Below are 18,091 nucleotides of genomic sequence, written 5' to 3' on the forward strand. Positions count from 1 at the left end.
TTTTCATTGTTTATTAATGAGAAGGTCATGTAAGACAGGATCAAATTTCTTACAAAATCTAGATAGCTTTTTTGACAGGGTAACAAGCCTTGTGGATGAGGGGGAAATGGTAGAGGTACTCTATCAGGCTGGTTTGACATGATTTGTTCTTTACAAATCCATGCTGTTACTTGTCACCTGATCTTCCAGATGTTTGCAAACAGACTCCTTAATTATTTGCTCTATTATTTTTCCAGGTACAGCAGTTAAACTGACTGGTTTGTAATTCCCTGTGTTGTCCTTTTTCCCTTTTAACAGATGAGCACAATATATGCCCTTTTGCAGTCTTCTGAAGTCTCTCCCATATTCTGTGACTTTTCATCTGTAATTGTTAATTATCTCCTCAGCCAGCTCCTTGAATATTCTAGGCTGCATTTCATCAAGCCCTGGTGATTTGAAGACATCTAATGTGTCTTAGGCTGTGTCTACACTCACCAAAAACTTCGAAATTGCCATGCAAATGACCATGCAAGTGGCCATTTTGAAAATTACTAATGAGGCACTGAAATGCATATTCAGCACCTCATTACTATGCTGCTGGCCACAGCTCTTCAAAATTGCCACATTTTGCTCCAGCCCAGCTCATTCAGACGGGGTCCTTTTTGAAAGTACCCTGCCAACTTTGAAATCCTCTTATGCCTCTGAGCATGGTCATTTCGAAGTTTTGTGCCAGTGTAGACGTAGCCTAAGTAATTTTTAAATTGTTTTTTCCCTATTTAGCTTCTGAACCATTTTCACTAGCATTCATTATATTAGGCATCCAATTGCCACCAACCTTGGTTAAAACTGAAACAAATAAGTCAATAAGCACCTCTGCCATTTCCACATTTTCTATTATTGTTTCTCCCTCTTCTTTGAGTTATGGGCCTACCCTGTCCTTGGTCTTCCTCCTGCTTCTAATATATTTGTAGAATATTTCTTGTTACCCGTTATGTCTCTATCTAGTTTGATCGTGTTTTGTATTTTCTTATTTTGCCCCATCTACTTGTTTTATTTGCTTATATTAGTGCTTTACTATTTGACCTAGATGCCACTTTTTACAGGACTTTTTTCCCCCCAATTTTAAGATCATTCAAGATCTCCTGCTTAAACCAGGGTGGTCCCTTGCCACATTAAGATCTTTCCTGCTTAGAGAATGGTTTGCTTTGTGCCCTTGGAAAAACTGCCAACTTTCTTCAGTTATTTTCCCTCTTAGATTTACTTCCCAAGGGACCTTACCTACAAATGACCTGAGTTTGCTGAAGTCTACCTTATTGACATCCAATGTCTTCATTGTGTTTTTCTCCTTCCTATCATTCAACAGAATTATGAACTCTTATAAATTTTATGATCACTTTTTCCAAGCTGTCTTCCATTTTCAAATTTTCAGTCCGTTCCTCCCTATTTATCAAAATAAAACCTAGAAGAGCCTCTCCCCCTACTCCCCCCTCCCCACCTACTGAATTTTTTAAAACATGTCTCCTGTATATTCCAAGAATTTACTGAATAATCTGTGTGCTGTGATATTTTCCAAGCAGTGGTCTGGGCAGCTGAATTCGCACATCATCATCAAGGCCTGTGCTTTGCATGATTTTTAGCTGTTTTAATACAAAACAAAAAACAAAAAAACAAGCACAGCCAGCTCTTCTTCTTGCTTAGGTGGTCTGTAATAGACTCCTGCCATGACATCACCTTTGTTTCTTTACCACTTTTATCCTTACCCTGTGGCTCTTAACATGTCGGTCTCCTATTTCCTTCTCAACCTCAATCCAGTTGTATACCCGTCTATACCAATATTCCAGTCATGCACATTACCCCACCAAGTCTCTAATCATTCTCATTAATATACTTCTTCGGTTTGTGGAGACAACTAAGTTTTGCCATTAATCCTAATAATAAAATGGTATTTTGAATGTATCCTAAATAAAATAATAGTACGTGTTCTCTAGAAAAAGCCACAAATTTTAATATTGAGGGATTGATTTTTTCCACACTTTTTTCCAAGCCATTTTATTTATTCATGGATTCATTAGGTCCCTCTCTCCACTATCTCTGGATACATTTATTTCATTTAAGTAATAAAGTAAGCAACACCATTTATATCAGACACCAAGTCACCCATCACTCCATTGTCCAACTCTGATCACTATTTGAAATATTTGGAATACTAGAAAAATATTTGGTCAAATCTGAGTAAATGGCCTTAAGTGGTGCTCAAAGGTCAACAAAAGCAGGTGGACCAGAGCAAGAAAGCACCACAACAGAAACCACCATCACCCCGAAAATATTGTATAACTAGCCCTCCAGAATTCAAAGCTGGAGATCAATGTGGACACACTAGCTGGCCTCAACTGTCATGTTAATGGAATGTGGTACACCAGGAGAGAGAGGGAAACAAATTCTGGAAATCCAGCAAGCAGTAGAATCCAAAAGAAAGAAAGAGGGAAACATTTAATTTAAATTTATGTGTACATTTTTTTTTTTGCTATCAATCCAGTTTTGTTTTTTGTTTTTGTTTTTTAAATCACTAACCTAACGTCTCTTGCTGCTAACAAAACCCATTACTTTTTATCCTTTTCTGGATGGACATGAAGAACACTTGATCACAATCCTCTTCAGATTTATCGTTTGCATATTCAGAGACTTATGTCTCCCTCAGTACTCTCGTCTCATCCCTAAGCATGTCCAATTCTTGCCATCTTTCCTTATAAACACAAAGAAAGATTTAGAGGAAATTGTCTCCTGTTCTCTTCTAGACTCTTCAGTTTGTTCACATCTTTAATAAAGGGCGGCACCCGAAACTGGACACACTCCAGCTTCGGCCTAATCAATGCTATGAGTGAAACAATTACTGTTCAGGTTTTACATACAAGGCTCCCAGAAGAACACCCAGCTTTTCACACTACCACACCGTTGAAGCAGACTCCAACTGAGATCCACTATAACCCACCAGATCCTTTGCTGTAGTACTTCTGCTTACCTAATTATTCCCTATTTTGTATTTGGGCATTTGATTTTTCCTTCCTAAAAGTTAATGTGTCTATATTTAAGATACTTTAGCATTGCTAAAAAGGATAAAACTTTGTAATGATAGGGAAAAAGCTTTTATAACTGCATCACCACTGCATATACTCAGTGATATAAACTGAACCTTTATGTGTGATGGGAGAGTGGGGAAAAAACTGACAACTACTTTTTAAGAGAAGAATCAAAAACAAATAGTTTGTGTTCAGAAATAACTACACTTATCTGTAACTCAGAGGACAGTCTAGACTGTTTCACACATTTGGCCATATTAAACCATTTCATTCTTTGGAAGAAAAAAAAAGAACCAGTGGCTGAAAAGAAATTCCTCAGAGGAATAAACGATCTGCTTGAAGGTATTTATTTTTTTAACTATGATGTGCAGTGTATTTACATTAATTAAAGAGAGAAGCGATTAAATTTAAAAGTGTGTTCACTTAGAAGGCAGTAATTAATTATCTTTTTGCAGATAAAGATTTTAGACTTCACAAGTAAGACAAGGGAGAACATATAGTTCTTTTTAGCTTGCGTACCTGTATCACTTCCAGATCCAGCTGATAAAGCTGGCATGATTTAGTTTGCAGACTATCACACACGAACGTTAGAACAGTGCTCCACAGCCAGAAGGCAGCAGTTAATTTCTGTTTAGATGCCTGCAGCCAAGTTTTTTTACAAAAATTTTGCAATCTCCAAGATTCGCCTAGAAAGAACAAAAACATAATTTTACAATAAAGAACATGTTAAACTGCAAATCATTGCATCCTAAACACATCAAACAAAAATTAAAACTTGACCTACTGAGTGGCTAGCAGTCTGTTTGAAATAGTCTCCTACTGACCAAGTGAAATTATTATTGCTAAATGAACTTCTGATTTAATTTGACACTCTCAATTAAAAACAAGAGAGTACATTGTTTTTATATTGACTTCGCAACTTTTGCCAAGATAAAGTAAGCTTGTTTTCTTCAGTTCAGTCTTTAATCCCATGCTGCTGTAAAAATCATTAATTTCCTTCACTAAAATTACACATTTTAACCCTAGAATGTCAATTATTTTGGAAATAAAAGGGATAGTTTTCCAAAACAGTAAATATTTTAAATTGCTCACAGATTATGATTAGGTTGTCATAACAACCTCTGTTTATTCTAACACTAATTTGTACAAGGCCTCCACTTAACTTCCAATTCTATCATGTCTCTTCAGCTCATTTAGAATCTGTATAACTTGCGCTTACTGCCTAGACAAGCACAGATCCAAACCTCAAGTGAATATACAAATAATATTTTGTGAGGCAGGTCCTCAGCTGGTATAAGTGGTCATAGCAGCACTGACTGCAATGAAACTCTGACTATTTATATAAACAGTGGATTTGACCTTGTGTATTTATTGCCAGAAAGTCACGCTCATTTTTTTTCTTTAACTTTACCACTGGTTTAAACTGAGAGTGGTGTAATTTACACAAAAAATTTAAGTACAAAAGCCTTTCTTAAAATATCATTGTAATACAAGTCAGCGAAAAAGAAGCCCAGATTTAAAACTGATAGTCTTAATGAATAGTGGAGCACAAAAAGGTGGTGTTGGATAGATGTAAAGTCAAGATTATATTTTTTCTAGATTCTGGAAAATAAAATATATTCCAATTTTTCATAAACCATGTATATACAGGAATGTTTTTGTTGTTTTTTAAAAACATCAACACTATTAATCAAAATGGCTCTCTTGTGAAGTCACCCTGGTCCTGAAAGTGAACATTTTGGACACACCTGTATACATACAGTCTTATAAAAGGTCACAGCACAAGCGCCATAACCTTTGTGAACTGTTTAATATTCTGTCCTCCACAAATGAAAAAACCCTCTATAATTATTATTTACCATGGACTGTTTGTTTAGTGAATTGTAATCCATTTTTAGTTACTAGGCAGGGTTGCCAACATACTCCAAACTGAACTTGTTATTAAAATTAGTCTTTTAAAAGTATTTTAAGTTCACCAAAGTGAAGTTTTATATGTTAACTTTCAGACTAAACTGATATTCTTCTTTTTCAATTACACATACAGAGTAAAATTACCTCCCCTTAAGAATTTGTTTTAAATGGTAAAGGCTGACAAGCTTTACTGCATTAGCAAAAGCATCCACTTCTTGTTAAATACCATGGATTTTTCAGAATATAAAAAATAAAGACTTTACATTTTACTTGAATTAGACAGCACATTGAAGATTAGATTTTAATGGGTTTTTGGAAGGAAAGAAAGAAAAGTTTTCGAAAACAATGCATCAATTTCCAAACATACTGTACTAATATTTAACAAAGCCATTATTTTCAAGACAGTAACAACTTCACTAATCCATAATAAATGCAAAATTTTAAACTAGAGAAGAGAAAGGTTAGTATTCTAGGCCGACAAAGATTTCCATATGATGTTAAGAGTTACAAAACATCTATGTGCAAGTAAAGCCAAACTTCAGTTTAGAAAAATACTGGCGTCCACGCCAAGGACACAATGTACAAATTAAGAAAAAAAACACAGCTTCAATTTTTACTTTTTACACATAAAAGTTTCATAACAGAAGATGCGAGTTCTAATCTGAGTTATGATCCCCCAATCAGCATATGACTATCCTTATCTGAACAATGTCAGCTATCTGATAGAGAGTAAGATTTTCAGTTTCCATGAGCTTATTAAACATGTTAAAAATGTAGCAATAGTTCACATCATTATCATTACATACCTCTGATTTATGTGCTACTAAAAGATTTTGTATGTAAAAAATTAATGCAATAAAAATTTCAAAGGCATTTTCATCAACAAATGTACTGTAGTATTAATAATTAAAACTGAAGCTATCTCAAGAAAATAATTCACGTGAATTAGAAAATTATGTTGATCTACACTCATTCTGTAGAAAAAGTTTGGATGTCATTAGTTATTTTCTTTATTTCATGGTAAAAAGTTCAATATCAAAAAAATTGAACTGCCTTATAATTTAAGAAATGTATATATGGCAAAAATTTATTCCCTCCAGAAGCTATATATACAAATGAAAAATAAATGACCTGATGAAATCCTTACTAGTAAAATGCTTAATATTGTGTTGGAGTGGAATGGTGTTACTTTCCCCAAACTTGCAAATTAAGCTACATTTTTGCATTGATGATGTTATTTTCTTTGGCTGAATTTATTTAAAATGCTTTAAAAGTTTTTGTCAGAATCCAGCCATAAGTATTGCTGACTGCTGTATGGAATCAATTTGCTACAACGCAAAAATACCAGCTGTTCCAGTATGTCCTGAGAGGGATTACCGAATATTCTTAAATTGAAGTTCAATCCATCTTTCCATAAAAATTAGAACCAAAAGCCAGGAACGTAACAGCAGTATCAAGTGCACCTGAGGCATTTACAATACCCAACAGGACTGTTACAACCAACTTTTAAAAAGGGCTTATTTTTGAAATTTCATTATTCCAGTTGTACCTTGCTTCTATATATCACACTGTATCAGATTCTTCTGGCATCTACCATGTGGAAACAGTGAAATATGTGAAGTCCTGTGATACGTTGTTGAATTTCCACCAGGCCCTTAGACACCTCTCAGGCTCCTGCAGTACTTCTGACATCTAGCGGTTACATACAGAAGTGAATTCATTTACATTAGGATATTACATGTTATGAAGCAACCTGTTCCTGTATAAACAAACATCTTTTCTTTCTCTTTATAAAAAGAGTTGGCTAATGTTACATTCAGAAGCTATTATGAAGGATTTTTAAGGGAAAACCCTTACTTTAACTGGACTAAAATAATTTAACTTCTTCATTCTTATTGTAATTGAATTAATAAATGTTTCCATTACAATCCCTCTATTTCTAGGTTTTGCCAGTTAAAAGGAATTAAAATATTGAAGAGTTTTGTCCTACCTTTAAATTAACCTTACACATCATAAATGGATGTTCACCAGTCTAGAAGTTTTCTTTTTTAATGAGATCCACCCACCAATCTCAAACATATGCCTACTAACTTAACTTGGCACCAAATCCTCTGGTTATAAATGGCCAGGAGTGTGTCACAAGCCTCCAGAGAACAACTTTCAGAGATGAATAATCCTAGAATTACAGTTCTCTGAGGAAACAGAAGTACATACCCATAAACAGAGATGTAAGCAAAGCACAGAGGACCAGTATGGATTGATAGATAATCAAAAACCAACCAACAGACAAGAGGGAGAAAATGATCCTGCTCTCACTTGCTCACACATCTAGTCTGAAGGCACTGGGAAGACTGAGCCAGATGCAGTAACAGAAAAGGAAGGAGGAATGAGATTGGAAACATTTATAAGAAAAGGCAGCATTTTGCTGTAGTGCCACCTCAAAGGGCATTTTTTTAATGGAGAGAGAATTCTGGCACTATGACATGTATCTTTTCCCTAATATGCTCTGTCTTACGTTAACTAAAGAGCTGGCAGGTTGGGTCTCAAATATGCCTTTCCATTTCTAGCTTAACCAATGAGGAAATGGTGATTCGTTATCCTGTCACTCCCATAAATTATAAAACAAATAATTTGTGAAAGTTGTCATTCTGTGGAATTATTCAATGATTTTCACAATGTACTGAGTACAAATGGACTTTCTATGCATTTGTAAGTTAAAAGGAAGAAGCATCTTAACGAACCAATTGAATGATTTAAAAGCAGAAATCTGACAACTGTTACAGAACAAGTTTTCCAGGGAAAATTAAAAAGCAGGTCTTTGGATACACAAGATGCATACTACACTTGTTCTTCCAAAGAGTGCTATTGATCTGAGCAACAAGATCTTGACTTCCAAAAAGTAGAAAGGTATACCAACAAATGGTATTTGAAGCACCTGACCTAATATTTCATGCGGAGACAGGACAATCTGAAAGCCATTGAGTCTTATTCATTGTGAAGCCTTAGGTAACTGAAAATCTGAACTGAAAGTGGTATTCTCATGTTTTGAAAGATTTCACTCGGAGATATATTGCTTCCTTTACTTTTACTGAGGAAGTTTCCACCTAATAAGTAGTTGGATTCCAACAGATCAATATTGGCTTCCCCTGAAGAACTAGTAGCCTGAGGAACACATACACAGTACAGAAATTAGTGTCATGTTTCTGTAATTTCCAGTCGCATTAAATAGTACATAGACTAGGTATAATCTGAAAGCCAGATCTCTAGCAAGGAGAATGAACATAAGAACATAAGAATGGCCATACTGGGTCAGACCAAAGGTCCATCCAGCCCAGCATCCCATCTGCCGACGGTGGACAATGCCAGGTGCCCCAGAGAAGGAGAACAGAAGACAATGATCAAGTGATTTATCTCCTGCCATCCATCTCCTGCCCTTGTACTGAAGGCTAGGGCACCATACTTTATCCCTGGCTAATACCCATTTATGGACCTAACCTACAAAAATTTATCAAGCTCTTTTTTAAACCCTAATAGAGTCCTGGCCTTCACAGCCTCCTCGGGCAAGGAGTTCCACAGGCTGACTGTGCGCTGTGTGAAGAAAAATTTCCTTTTATTAGTTTTGAACCTACTACCCATCAATTTCATTTGGTGTCCCCTAGTTCTTGTATTATGGGAAAAGGTAAATAATTTTTCTATATTCACTTTCTCCACACCAGTCATGATTTTATATACCTCTATCATATCGCCCCTCAATTGCCTCTTTTCCAAACTGAAAAGTCCCAGTCTCTCTAGCCTCTCCCCATATGGGACCCGTTCCAAGCCCCTAATCATCTTAGTCGCCCTTTTCTGAACCTTTTCTAATGCCAATATATCTTTTTTGAGGTGAGGAGACCACATCTGCACGCAGTACTCAAGATGTGGGTGTACCATACTTTTATATAGGGGAAGTATGATATCTTTCGTCCTATTATCGATCCCTTTTTTAATAATTCCTAACATCCTATTTGCCTTACTAACTGCCGCTGCACACTGCGTGGATGTCTTCAGAGAACTATCCACTATAACTCCAAGATCCCTTTCCTGATCTGTCGTAGCTAAATTTGACCCCATCATGTAGTACGTGTAATTTGGGTTATTTTTTCCAACATGCATTACCTTACACTTACCCACATTAAATTTCATTTGCCATTTTGCTGCCCAATCACTCAGTTTGCTGAGATCTTTTTGTAGTTCTTCACAATCCCTTTTGGTTTTGACTGTCCTGAACAACTTGGTGTCATCTGCAAACTTTGCCACCTCACTGCTTACCTCATTTTCTAGATCACTGATGAACAAGTTGAACAGGATCGGTCCCAGGACTGACCCCTGGGGAACACCACTAGTTACCCTCCTCCATTGTGAAAATTTACCATTTATTCCAACCCTTTGTTTTCTGTCTTTTAACCAATTCCCAATCCATGAAAGGATCTTTCCTCCTATCCCATGACCGCCTAATTTACATAAAAGCCTTTGGTGTGGGACCGTGTCAAAGGCTTTCTGGAAATCTAGGTATATTATGTCCACTGGGTGCCCCTTGTCCGCATGTTTATTAACCCCTTCAAAGAATTCTAATAGATTAGACAGACACGACTTCCCTCTGCAGAAACCATGCTGACTTTTGCCCAACAATTTGTGCTCTTCTACGTGCCTTGCAATTTTATTCTTTACTAGTGTTTCTACAAATTTGCCTGGTACTGATGTTAAACTTATCGGTCTATAATTGCCAGGGTCTCCCTGTTAGTGTGACCCTCTAACTCAGAAGGATATCACTGAAAATAAAACTACTGAAGACTGTAATGTAGAGATGGTTATACAAAAACTGTGGCTCTCTAGAGTGCCTACTCATTTTACAAATAGATACACCGAGGTAGAGATCATGATCTTCCTGAAGTCAAATGCCAAATTAATGGAAGAACTGTAACTGGATACCTTGAAACCTCCTACTTTTGTCTCTAAATATTCCCATCTGAGCACTGTTCCCTCTAATCTTCTCCATCCTTGGGTGTATTTGTTCCATCCAGGTGTAGAATGAATTTTTATTTGCACTGAGATCTGTGCGAATTCCACCACTAATAAACACACAAAACCTAGCTGTGGGCACTGTGCTAATCAGATGGGCAGCATCTGAATTTCTTCTGAGCAGTGGCCCAAATGCAGCTTACAGGGAACACTGCTCCTGAGAGTAGAATACGGCAGACTTTTGTGTAATTTTGGAAGTATTTGATTGTTTTTTTTTTGTTTGTTTGTTACATCATTTCTTGGCTCATGCCAGGGGGCTTTAGACATAATCACATTTAGTAATCTGCTTTGAGAATAGTAGCTGAGAATTCTTAGTCCAGTTGAAGAGTCCAACTGATATTTTCAACTAATACATTTCACTGTTTCGTTTTTAATTTAGATATGTTTGTGGCGATTTCTCGGGGACTAATCATGTTAAAGCATGCATGCATCTGAACTTTTCATAATTCATGGCACTGCCTAGAAGTTTATTTTTTTCTACCTAGGAAACCCATGTGGTTTCATAATCAAAAAAGGAGCAACATTTTTTTTCCTTCAGAGTTCCAGTTTTACCACCAGAGGCTGCATCTAAACTGCAGGGAACTGTTTGGAGAGGCTTTCCTGACATTTGACCCAGGCACACAGGGACAAATGTTAGGAAGAGCCCCTCTGCCAACACATCCCTTTTGCTTTGTGGCACGCAGTATACAGCGATGTCCTGAAAGAATGCTTCCACTTTCCTGAGAATGGAAGCCTAGCAGTCTAGATATAGCCAAAGGTGGCAAAGGTGAAGATCATAAAGGCTGAAAATATTCTGCAAGAAGATACAGGACATGGGAGAGGATTTCATGAATATGAGACATCAGAGATGGACCCGTAATAGCATGATGTCAGATTTCTGAGAAAAACTATTTAGCTACATTACTATCTCAAGACTTAAGTGCAACTGAGGAGGCCATAAAGGATGTTTAGTTAATACAGAGGAAAGATAAACTTCTCCCTTACAGTCCTTCCATTGTAACTCAGCCCTTAGCTACTACGTTGACCATACCCAATCTATCCAATAACTACATCTACCCTCATCCAATGTTCTTTTTTTCCATCCTTGGACAGAATAAATTTTGTTATGTGCACCAATGAATGTGTGGATGTGCACTACCAGAAGAAGCACATGCTGCCCTCTATGTTCTGCCCTTTTGGCACCCGTGGGCTGCTGGTGCTGCTGCTGCTGCCCCTGCTCGGGGCTCGCGGAGGACCATATAAGCAAGATGAAATAACACATGGCAAATGGCAGGGAGGATTGGGCCAGTTTGCTCTGCCCCACCACTGTTCGCTAACCTGCCGCTGACCCCCTCCGCCTGCCCCGGGCTGGCCCACTCCTAACACCCCCACTGCATACAGCTCCCCCCGCCTCCGCACTCCCTGGCTCGGCCTGCTCCCACCACCCCCTGGCCTGCAGCCCCCCATGCACCTATGACCTGCCCCACTCCCAACATCCACTCAGCCTGGTCCCTTTACTCCCACCCCCCCGCCAGGTAAGTTACTTCCAGCTGCATACGGCAAAGTGGCTCCTGCCATGTGGTGGGGCAGCCACGTCTGCATACAGCAAAGTGGCTCCCACCGCATGGTGGGGGGAGGCGTCCACAGCCATGTGTTTGGGCACCTCCAGCCATGCTCTGCAGCTTCCCCCCACAACCTTTGGCCTGGCCCGGCCCAGCCCGGCCTGCTTCCAATACCCGCTGGCCTGCAGCTCTCCCCAACCCTCTGGCCCATCTGGTCCCACTCCCCACACTCACCCTGGTCCCCAAACCTCCACAGCCTGCTGCTCCCCACACCTCTCCCCCAGGTAAGTTAAGGACTTACCGCTGGTGCAGTCTGGTGGAGCGGCTGGTACTTCCAGCTGCACATGGCAAAGCGACTCCTGCCGCATGGCAGTGCAGCCATGGCTGCACACTGTAAAGTGGCTCTGGCCACACAGCAGGGCACACACAGCCATGTGGTCAGATACCTCCAGCCAAGCTCTGCAGCTCCACATGCACCCTTCAGCCCAGCCCAGTCCACTCCTAACGTCCCCCTGGCCTGCAGCTCCCATAGCACCCTCTGGCCTGGACCACTCCCTGCACTCCCGCAGCTCCCACCCTGGTTCAGCTGCAGCCAGTGTCAGGCCTGGAGGAGCATGAAAGGAGGGAAGCCAGCCCAGTTCAGGGCTGACCAGCCAAGAGGCAGGAGCTGGCTTTGAGGCAAGCAGGGCCCAAGCCAGAGCTGCCACTGGGTTGGCCACCAGAGGGCGGAGCCTCAGAACCCTCCCCCAGGCACAAAGGTGAAGCCCCTGCCTCTCATGGAAACCCGTCTCCTGCCGGAGGGGAAACTAGATTCTCAGGACCATGTGCCAAAACTTATCCTTCAGTCTTGAGGGTAGAGGCTGAAGACCGACACCCGAGCCTCTAGGCCCCGTCAAGGGTGCTTAGCCACTAGGCCACCCTGCCATCGGTGGGAACCACTCACACATGGTGGAGAACATGGGCATTGCCCCAGCCCTCCAGAAGAGCTATCCTACTGTAACAGCTGTAGACCCAGCAAGGTCAAACCACTGAAGCAATGGAGTCCCTGCTGAAGTGGATGGTGGAGCAACAGGCCAGCCAGCAGCAGCAACAGCTGCTCCAACAGGTGGCTCAGCAGTAGCAGCAGCAGCTAATGGGGGAATTAGCAACCCAACAGCAACAGCTGATGAAGCACGTGACTTCCCTGCTACAACCCAGAAGCCCAGATGAACCGCCAGCACCTGCACCAATCAAGCTTGCAAAGATGGGCCCAGAGGATGATCCAGAGGCATTCCTGGAGACTTGAGTGGGTGGCCACCATATCCCAGTGGGCCATAGAGCAGTGGGCAGCCATCTTGGCACCATACTTTACAGGGGTCGTCCAGACTGTGTATTGGGCACTGGTCACTGTGGCCTCTCCGGACTATGCCCAGGTCAAGGCAGCAATCCTGAATATCTCTAAAGAGACTTTCTGCCATTAGTAAATATGCCCCCACCCTGAGAGCCCGACCCCACTTCATCACCCAGAAGCTGCAGGATGCCTGCTGGAGGTGGTTGAAGCCTAAAACAAAGACAAAACAAAGAGTGCAGGTAGCCAAGCAGATCTTACTTGAACAGTTCACCTAGATTCTGCCCTCGGGGGGAAGGGAATGGGTGATGAAGAACCACCCGGAAAATATGACCGCAGCCATCCAGTTGATGGAGAATCATCTAGCAGCCAAGTGTCCCAGGATGACTCCCTCTCTAGGCTCCAGGTCAGCCAGAGGCAGCCTGGCACGAGTGACTAGGGGAGCCTGGGGTCACAAGGATGGGGTTGACCACGGTTTCTGCCGCCCCTCCCTGAGCCCCAAAAGACTCAGGACTACCAAGCTAACCCCAGGCTCCAAATCCTGGGCCTTGGACCAGCCCACCAGCTTCTCCATAGGGTAACCAGCCGCCCCTCAGAAAAGGTACCAGAGACCCAACTCACACCCCAGCCTGGAAACGCTGTTCCACATCCATCCCCACCCCGGGCACCTTGAGGAGACACCCACCCGCCAAAAGCCATCCTGGAACAGGACACCTGCTTCACATGTGGGGGCATTGGGAACTGGTCCCGAGACTGCCCATACATGGAATGCAACTTTGGGAAGCTCAGGACCCCACAAATATAGGCACACCCCCGAGGCCCCGCCAGCTGCCCAAATCCTCGTCCCTCAGACTTCATGGGAGAGCAGTGGGCAGATGAGACGCTGAGCCGAGCATATGATCAGGTGACAGTAATGAACAGGGAGACCACCAGACCCCATCCAGTTGGACAGTTCCCCCATTTTGAAATCCAGGGAGACCATCTCTACTGTGTAGAGAAGGACCCATAGATGGGAGAAGTGCACCATCGGCTCTTGGTTCCCTGACCATACCAGAGAGAGGTCATGCAGCTTGCCCAAGCCATCCCCATGGCAGGACACTGGGAAGAGACAAGACACTGGCTAGGATCTTGGCCCACTTCTTTTGGCCCAGGATCCACAGGGAAGTTGCAGACTTCTGGGCCTCCTGCCCAGAATGCCAGCTCACAGCATCCTGGTCCATGGAGAAGGCCCCATTAGTTCCCCTCCCACTTGTGAGTATACCCTTTGAGTGGATTGGCATCGATATAGTCGGCCCACCGGAGAAGACTGCAGCTGGGTACTGGTTCATCCTCATTGCTGTTGACTATGCAACCCAGTACCCAGAAGCTGTGCCACTATGCTCCATGAGTGCCAAGAAGGTGGTAACTGAGCTAATGAACATCTTTGCTCAGGTTAGGGTCCCTTGGGAGATCCTAATGATCAGGGGACAAACTTTAAGTCCCAAACAGTGCAACATCATTTCCTGCTGTTAAAAATCAAGACACTCTGGATGTCCATCTACCGTCCCAAACTGATGGAGTACTAGAGCGCTTCAATTGGACTTTGAAAGCAATGCTCCACAAGTTTGTGCTGACAGATGCACGTTACTGGGACCAGCTCCTCCCATCCTCATGTTTGTAATTTGGGAGGCATTTGCAGGGGATTCTAGACTTAGTAAGGGAGATGTGGGAGGAAAAGCCATCCCAAAGCAGTATGTGCTCAACCTACAAGAGAGGCTCAAAGCCCTAGGTACGTTTACCCAACAGAACCCCCTTCAAGCACAGCAGGCCCAGGAGGCAACTTATAACAAACGAGCAAGACTCCGAGTTTCAACTGGGGGATCAAGTGCTACTGCTACTACCAAGTACAGACTCCAAACTCCTTGCCTGCTGGCAGGTGCCTTATGGGATCGTTCACCAAGTGAGCCCAGTGAACTATGAGGTGGACCAGCCAGGTAAGCACAAGGGGTGACAGATCTACCACATAAATCTCTTAAAACCCTGGAAGGCCCAGGAAGTGGTTACTTATCACCTCCTGCCCACCAGACCCAGAACTGGGGCACCAGGCAGAGGAGGTAGAAAATGCAGGGGAGGTCCAAATTAGGCCCAACCTTAACCTGGAACAGAGGCTTAAATCCCAGGAGTTAGTCGCCAACTTCTCCTCAGTCTTCTCAGCAAAACCCAGTTGAACTCACCTGGCTGTCCATCATATCCAGACCGAACCAGGGTTAAGGTCCAGGAGAACCCCTGGCCCCTTCCCCAGAAGCCGAAAGAGGTGGTGAAGCAAGAATTTTAGTTGTTGCTGGCACTGGGAGTAACTGAGAAGTCTTTCAGTGAATGGAAGAGCCCAACAGTCCTAGTCCCCAAGCTGGACGGGAGCACCCAGTTTTGCATCAACTTCTGGAAAGTAAATGCAGTGTCTAAATTTGATGCCTAACCAATGCCCCAGGTGGATGAGCTGCTCCATCAGCTTGGGGAAGCAGAGTATGTTTCTACCCTCCTCTTAACAAAGGGCTATTGGCAAATCCCTTTCTTGCCTGAGTCCAAGGACAAAATGCCTTTCTCCACTCCCTTTGGACTCTTCCAATTCTGGACCATGCACTTCAGGCTGCATGGTGCTCTGGCCACATTCCAGTGCCTAATGGACCAGATTCTACATCCCCATAGCCAATATGCCGCAGTGTATTTGGACAATACAGTGATCTGAGGCAACAATTGGCAGACGCACCTGCAACATATGGTCACCGTATTGCAGTCCCTTCAAGAAGCAGGCCTGACAGCGAACCTGGCAAAATGCTGCCTCAGAAGGGATGAGATCACCTACCTAGGTTACACCCTGGGGAAGCGCACAGTATGCCTCCTAGTGGGGAAGGTCCAAGCCCTCCAGCGGTATGCCCCTCCATCCTCAAAAAGACAGGTACACCAGTTGCTTGGGTTAGCAGAGTACTACCGTCACTTCATCCCAGGCTTCTCCTCCATTGCTGCCCCTCTTACTGGCCTCCTTGAGAAACAGAGTCCAAACCGCATCCTGTGGACTCCAGCTTGTGAGGAAGTTTTCCAGCCCTAGAGGCTCAGCTCTGCCAAGAACCGGTCCTGTACAGCCCTGACTTCTCAAAGGAGTTCTTGTTACAGACCAGTGCCTCGGACATCAGAGTGGGAGCAATGCTCTCCCAAGTTGTGGGAGATGACGGACACCCAATTCTTTATATCAGCAGGAAGCTCTTTCCAAGAGAGGAGGCCTACTTGGTAATAGAGGAGACACTAGCAGTAAAATGGGACATGGACTCACTCTGATATTACCTCCTGGGGAGACACTTTACCCTCATCACTGACCATGCCCTTCTGTGCTGGCTACAGGTGATGAAAGAGACAAACCCCAGAATCATGAGGTGGTACCTTTCCCTCCAACCCTTCTCTTTCCAGATCCAGCATTGTGCAAGGAAGAATCATACAAATGCAGACTTTTTCTTCAGGGGAGAAGAAACACAGCTGGGGGAGGGGCAGACCCCTATGGCGGTCGGGGGGTGACGTGTGAGACGAAGGCCAGGCAGGGCTGGGTTTAAACAGAGCCTGTTTACCCAATCAGCCCCACCCCAGTTCACCTGCAGCCAGTATCAGGCTGGAGAAACATAAAAGGAGGGAAGCCAGCCCAGTTCAGGGCTGACCAGCCAAGAGGCAGGTAAGCAGGGCCCGAGCCAGAGCTGCAACTGGGTTGCCCACCAGAGGGTGGAGCCTCAGAACCCTCCACCAGGCACAAAGGGGAAGCCTCCCCCCACCCAGGAACCCCTTTCCCGTTGGAGGGGAAACTAAATTCTTCGGGCCATGCCGCAAACTTATCCTTCAGCCTCTAGGGTGGGGTCTGAAGACCCACAGCCCAGGCCCCTAGGCCCTGGCAAGGGGGCCTAGCCACTAGACCACCCTACCATCAGTGGGAACCACTCATAGATGGTCTCTAGAGAATACTTAGTCTTGCCTCAACGTTGGGGACTGAACTAGGTGACCTAGCAAATTCCCTTCCAATCCTACATTCCTGTGATTCTATGAAAGAATTACAGCTAAAAAAAAAATCACAAAAAAGGACCAGAAATGCAAAGTTAGACTTCCAAACAGTAGTTAACTCTGCTTTGCTTCATGTATGAATTCATTTCTATTTGTTTTTCTTGTTATACTCAACCTTAATACATTATTTTATGTTCCAATGTATATTATGAACACACAGGAGGATTCGGAAGGAGTCCAAGTTAATGTTGCTGTTGGAAACTTAAATGTTTACAATTTCTCAATTTTGTAATTTTAACTGGGTTAACAATATGGTATTGATACTGTTTTGGCATTTAGTACAAAAATGGTCCTTCAAAGTATTTTTTCCTTATTTTGTCTGAAACTAAATAAGTCAAAGCTAAGCAGTTTAATAGTGAACCTCTAATATGAAAAATCTGAAATATCAAAGAAATTAAAACAGCAATAAATTAATGCTGATGAACATAGCTTTGCAGAACAAAAGGTCCAATCACCAGATATAGTTTTACTCAGATCATACATTTGGTCAATACAGGAAACTGCATATATGTAATACACAGTGTAGTTGCGGACATATCCATCTAAGAATGTTGGAGACAAGGTGGATAAGAAAATATATTTTATTGGAGCGACTTCTGTTGGTAAAAGAGACAAGCTTTCAGGGTCCAAAGAAGATGCTGAAGAAGAGCTCTGTGTGGTTCAAAAGCTTGTTCCCTCACCAATAGAGTAACGATGGCCTACTAAAAGATTGTACTTCCCCTGGAATCTGCCAGGATCAGCATCAAATTCCTGGTGGCTATTAAAAGCAGTCATGGAGATTTTAATAGGATATTTTAAGAAAATGATGTGTCAAGTTGGGGGGAAAATATTCTCTTGGAATAGCTTGAGTCAGAGTTGGCAACACTACACCACCTAGTCTCTCTATATGTAATACAGATTATGTAAGGCATTGTGTGGCAAGGGCAGCTTCACTCCCAGGCCCCAGCCCCTTGTTCTGCTCACAGTACCGCAGGTAATTGGGTGCTGTGGTTTGGACCCCATGTGCCCTAGCCGCAATTTGCACTTATGTCCCTTGGCTGAAATGGGCTGAGGTAAGGGCCCCCTGGTCTGCCTGGACTGGGTAAGCAGTCCTCCTCAGCCATCAGCTGATGCCAGTGGTC

General features: G+C 42.8%; 1 protein-coding gene across 2 annotated transcripts in view; it reads right to left on the reverse strand.

The window, feature by feature from the left end:
• MPP7 (MAGUK p55 scaffold protein 7) overlaps positions 1-18,091 on the reverse strand; it is a 407,772-nt gene that overhangs the window by 254,533 nt on the left and 135,148 nt on the right. Inside the window, exons 3-4 of one of the 2 annotated variants that reach the window (XM_074984915.1) lie at positions 6,517-6,659; positions 3,576-3,742 (exon numbers count right to left, since the gene is read on the reverse strand). In XM_074984915.1, coding sequence (XP_074841016.1) covers positions 3,576-3,612 — 37 coding nt within the window. In that variant the 5' untranslated portion in view covers positions 3,613-3,742; positions 6,517-6,659. The remainder of the gene's footprint in view (positions 1-3,575; positions 3,743-6,516; positions 6,660-18,091) is intronic. The other variant, XM_074984916.1, reaches the window with a different exon arrangement.

This window comes from Carettochelys insculpta, chromosome 2 (assembly GCF_033958435.1).
Source record: "Carettochelys insculpta isolate YL-2023 chromosome 2, ASM3395843v1, whole genome shotgun sequence".
NCBI lineage: Eukaryota > Metazoa > Chordata > Testudines > Carettochelyidae > Carettochelys > Carettochelys insculpta.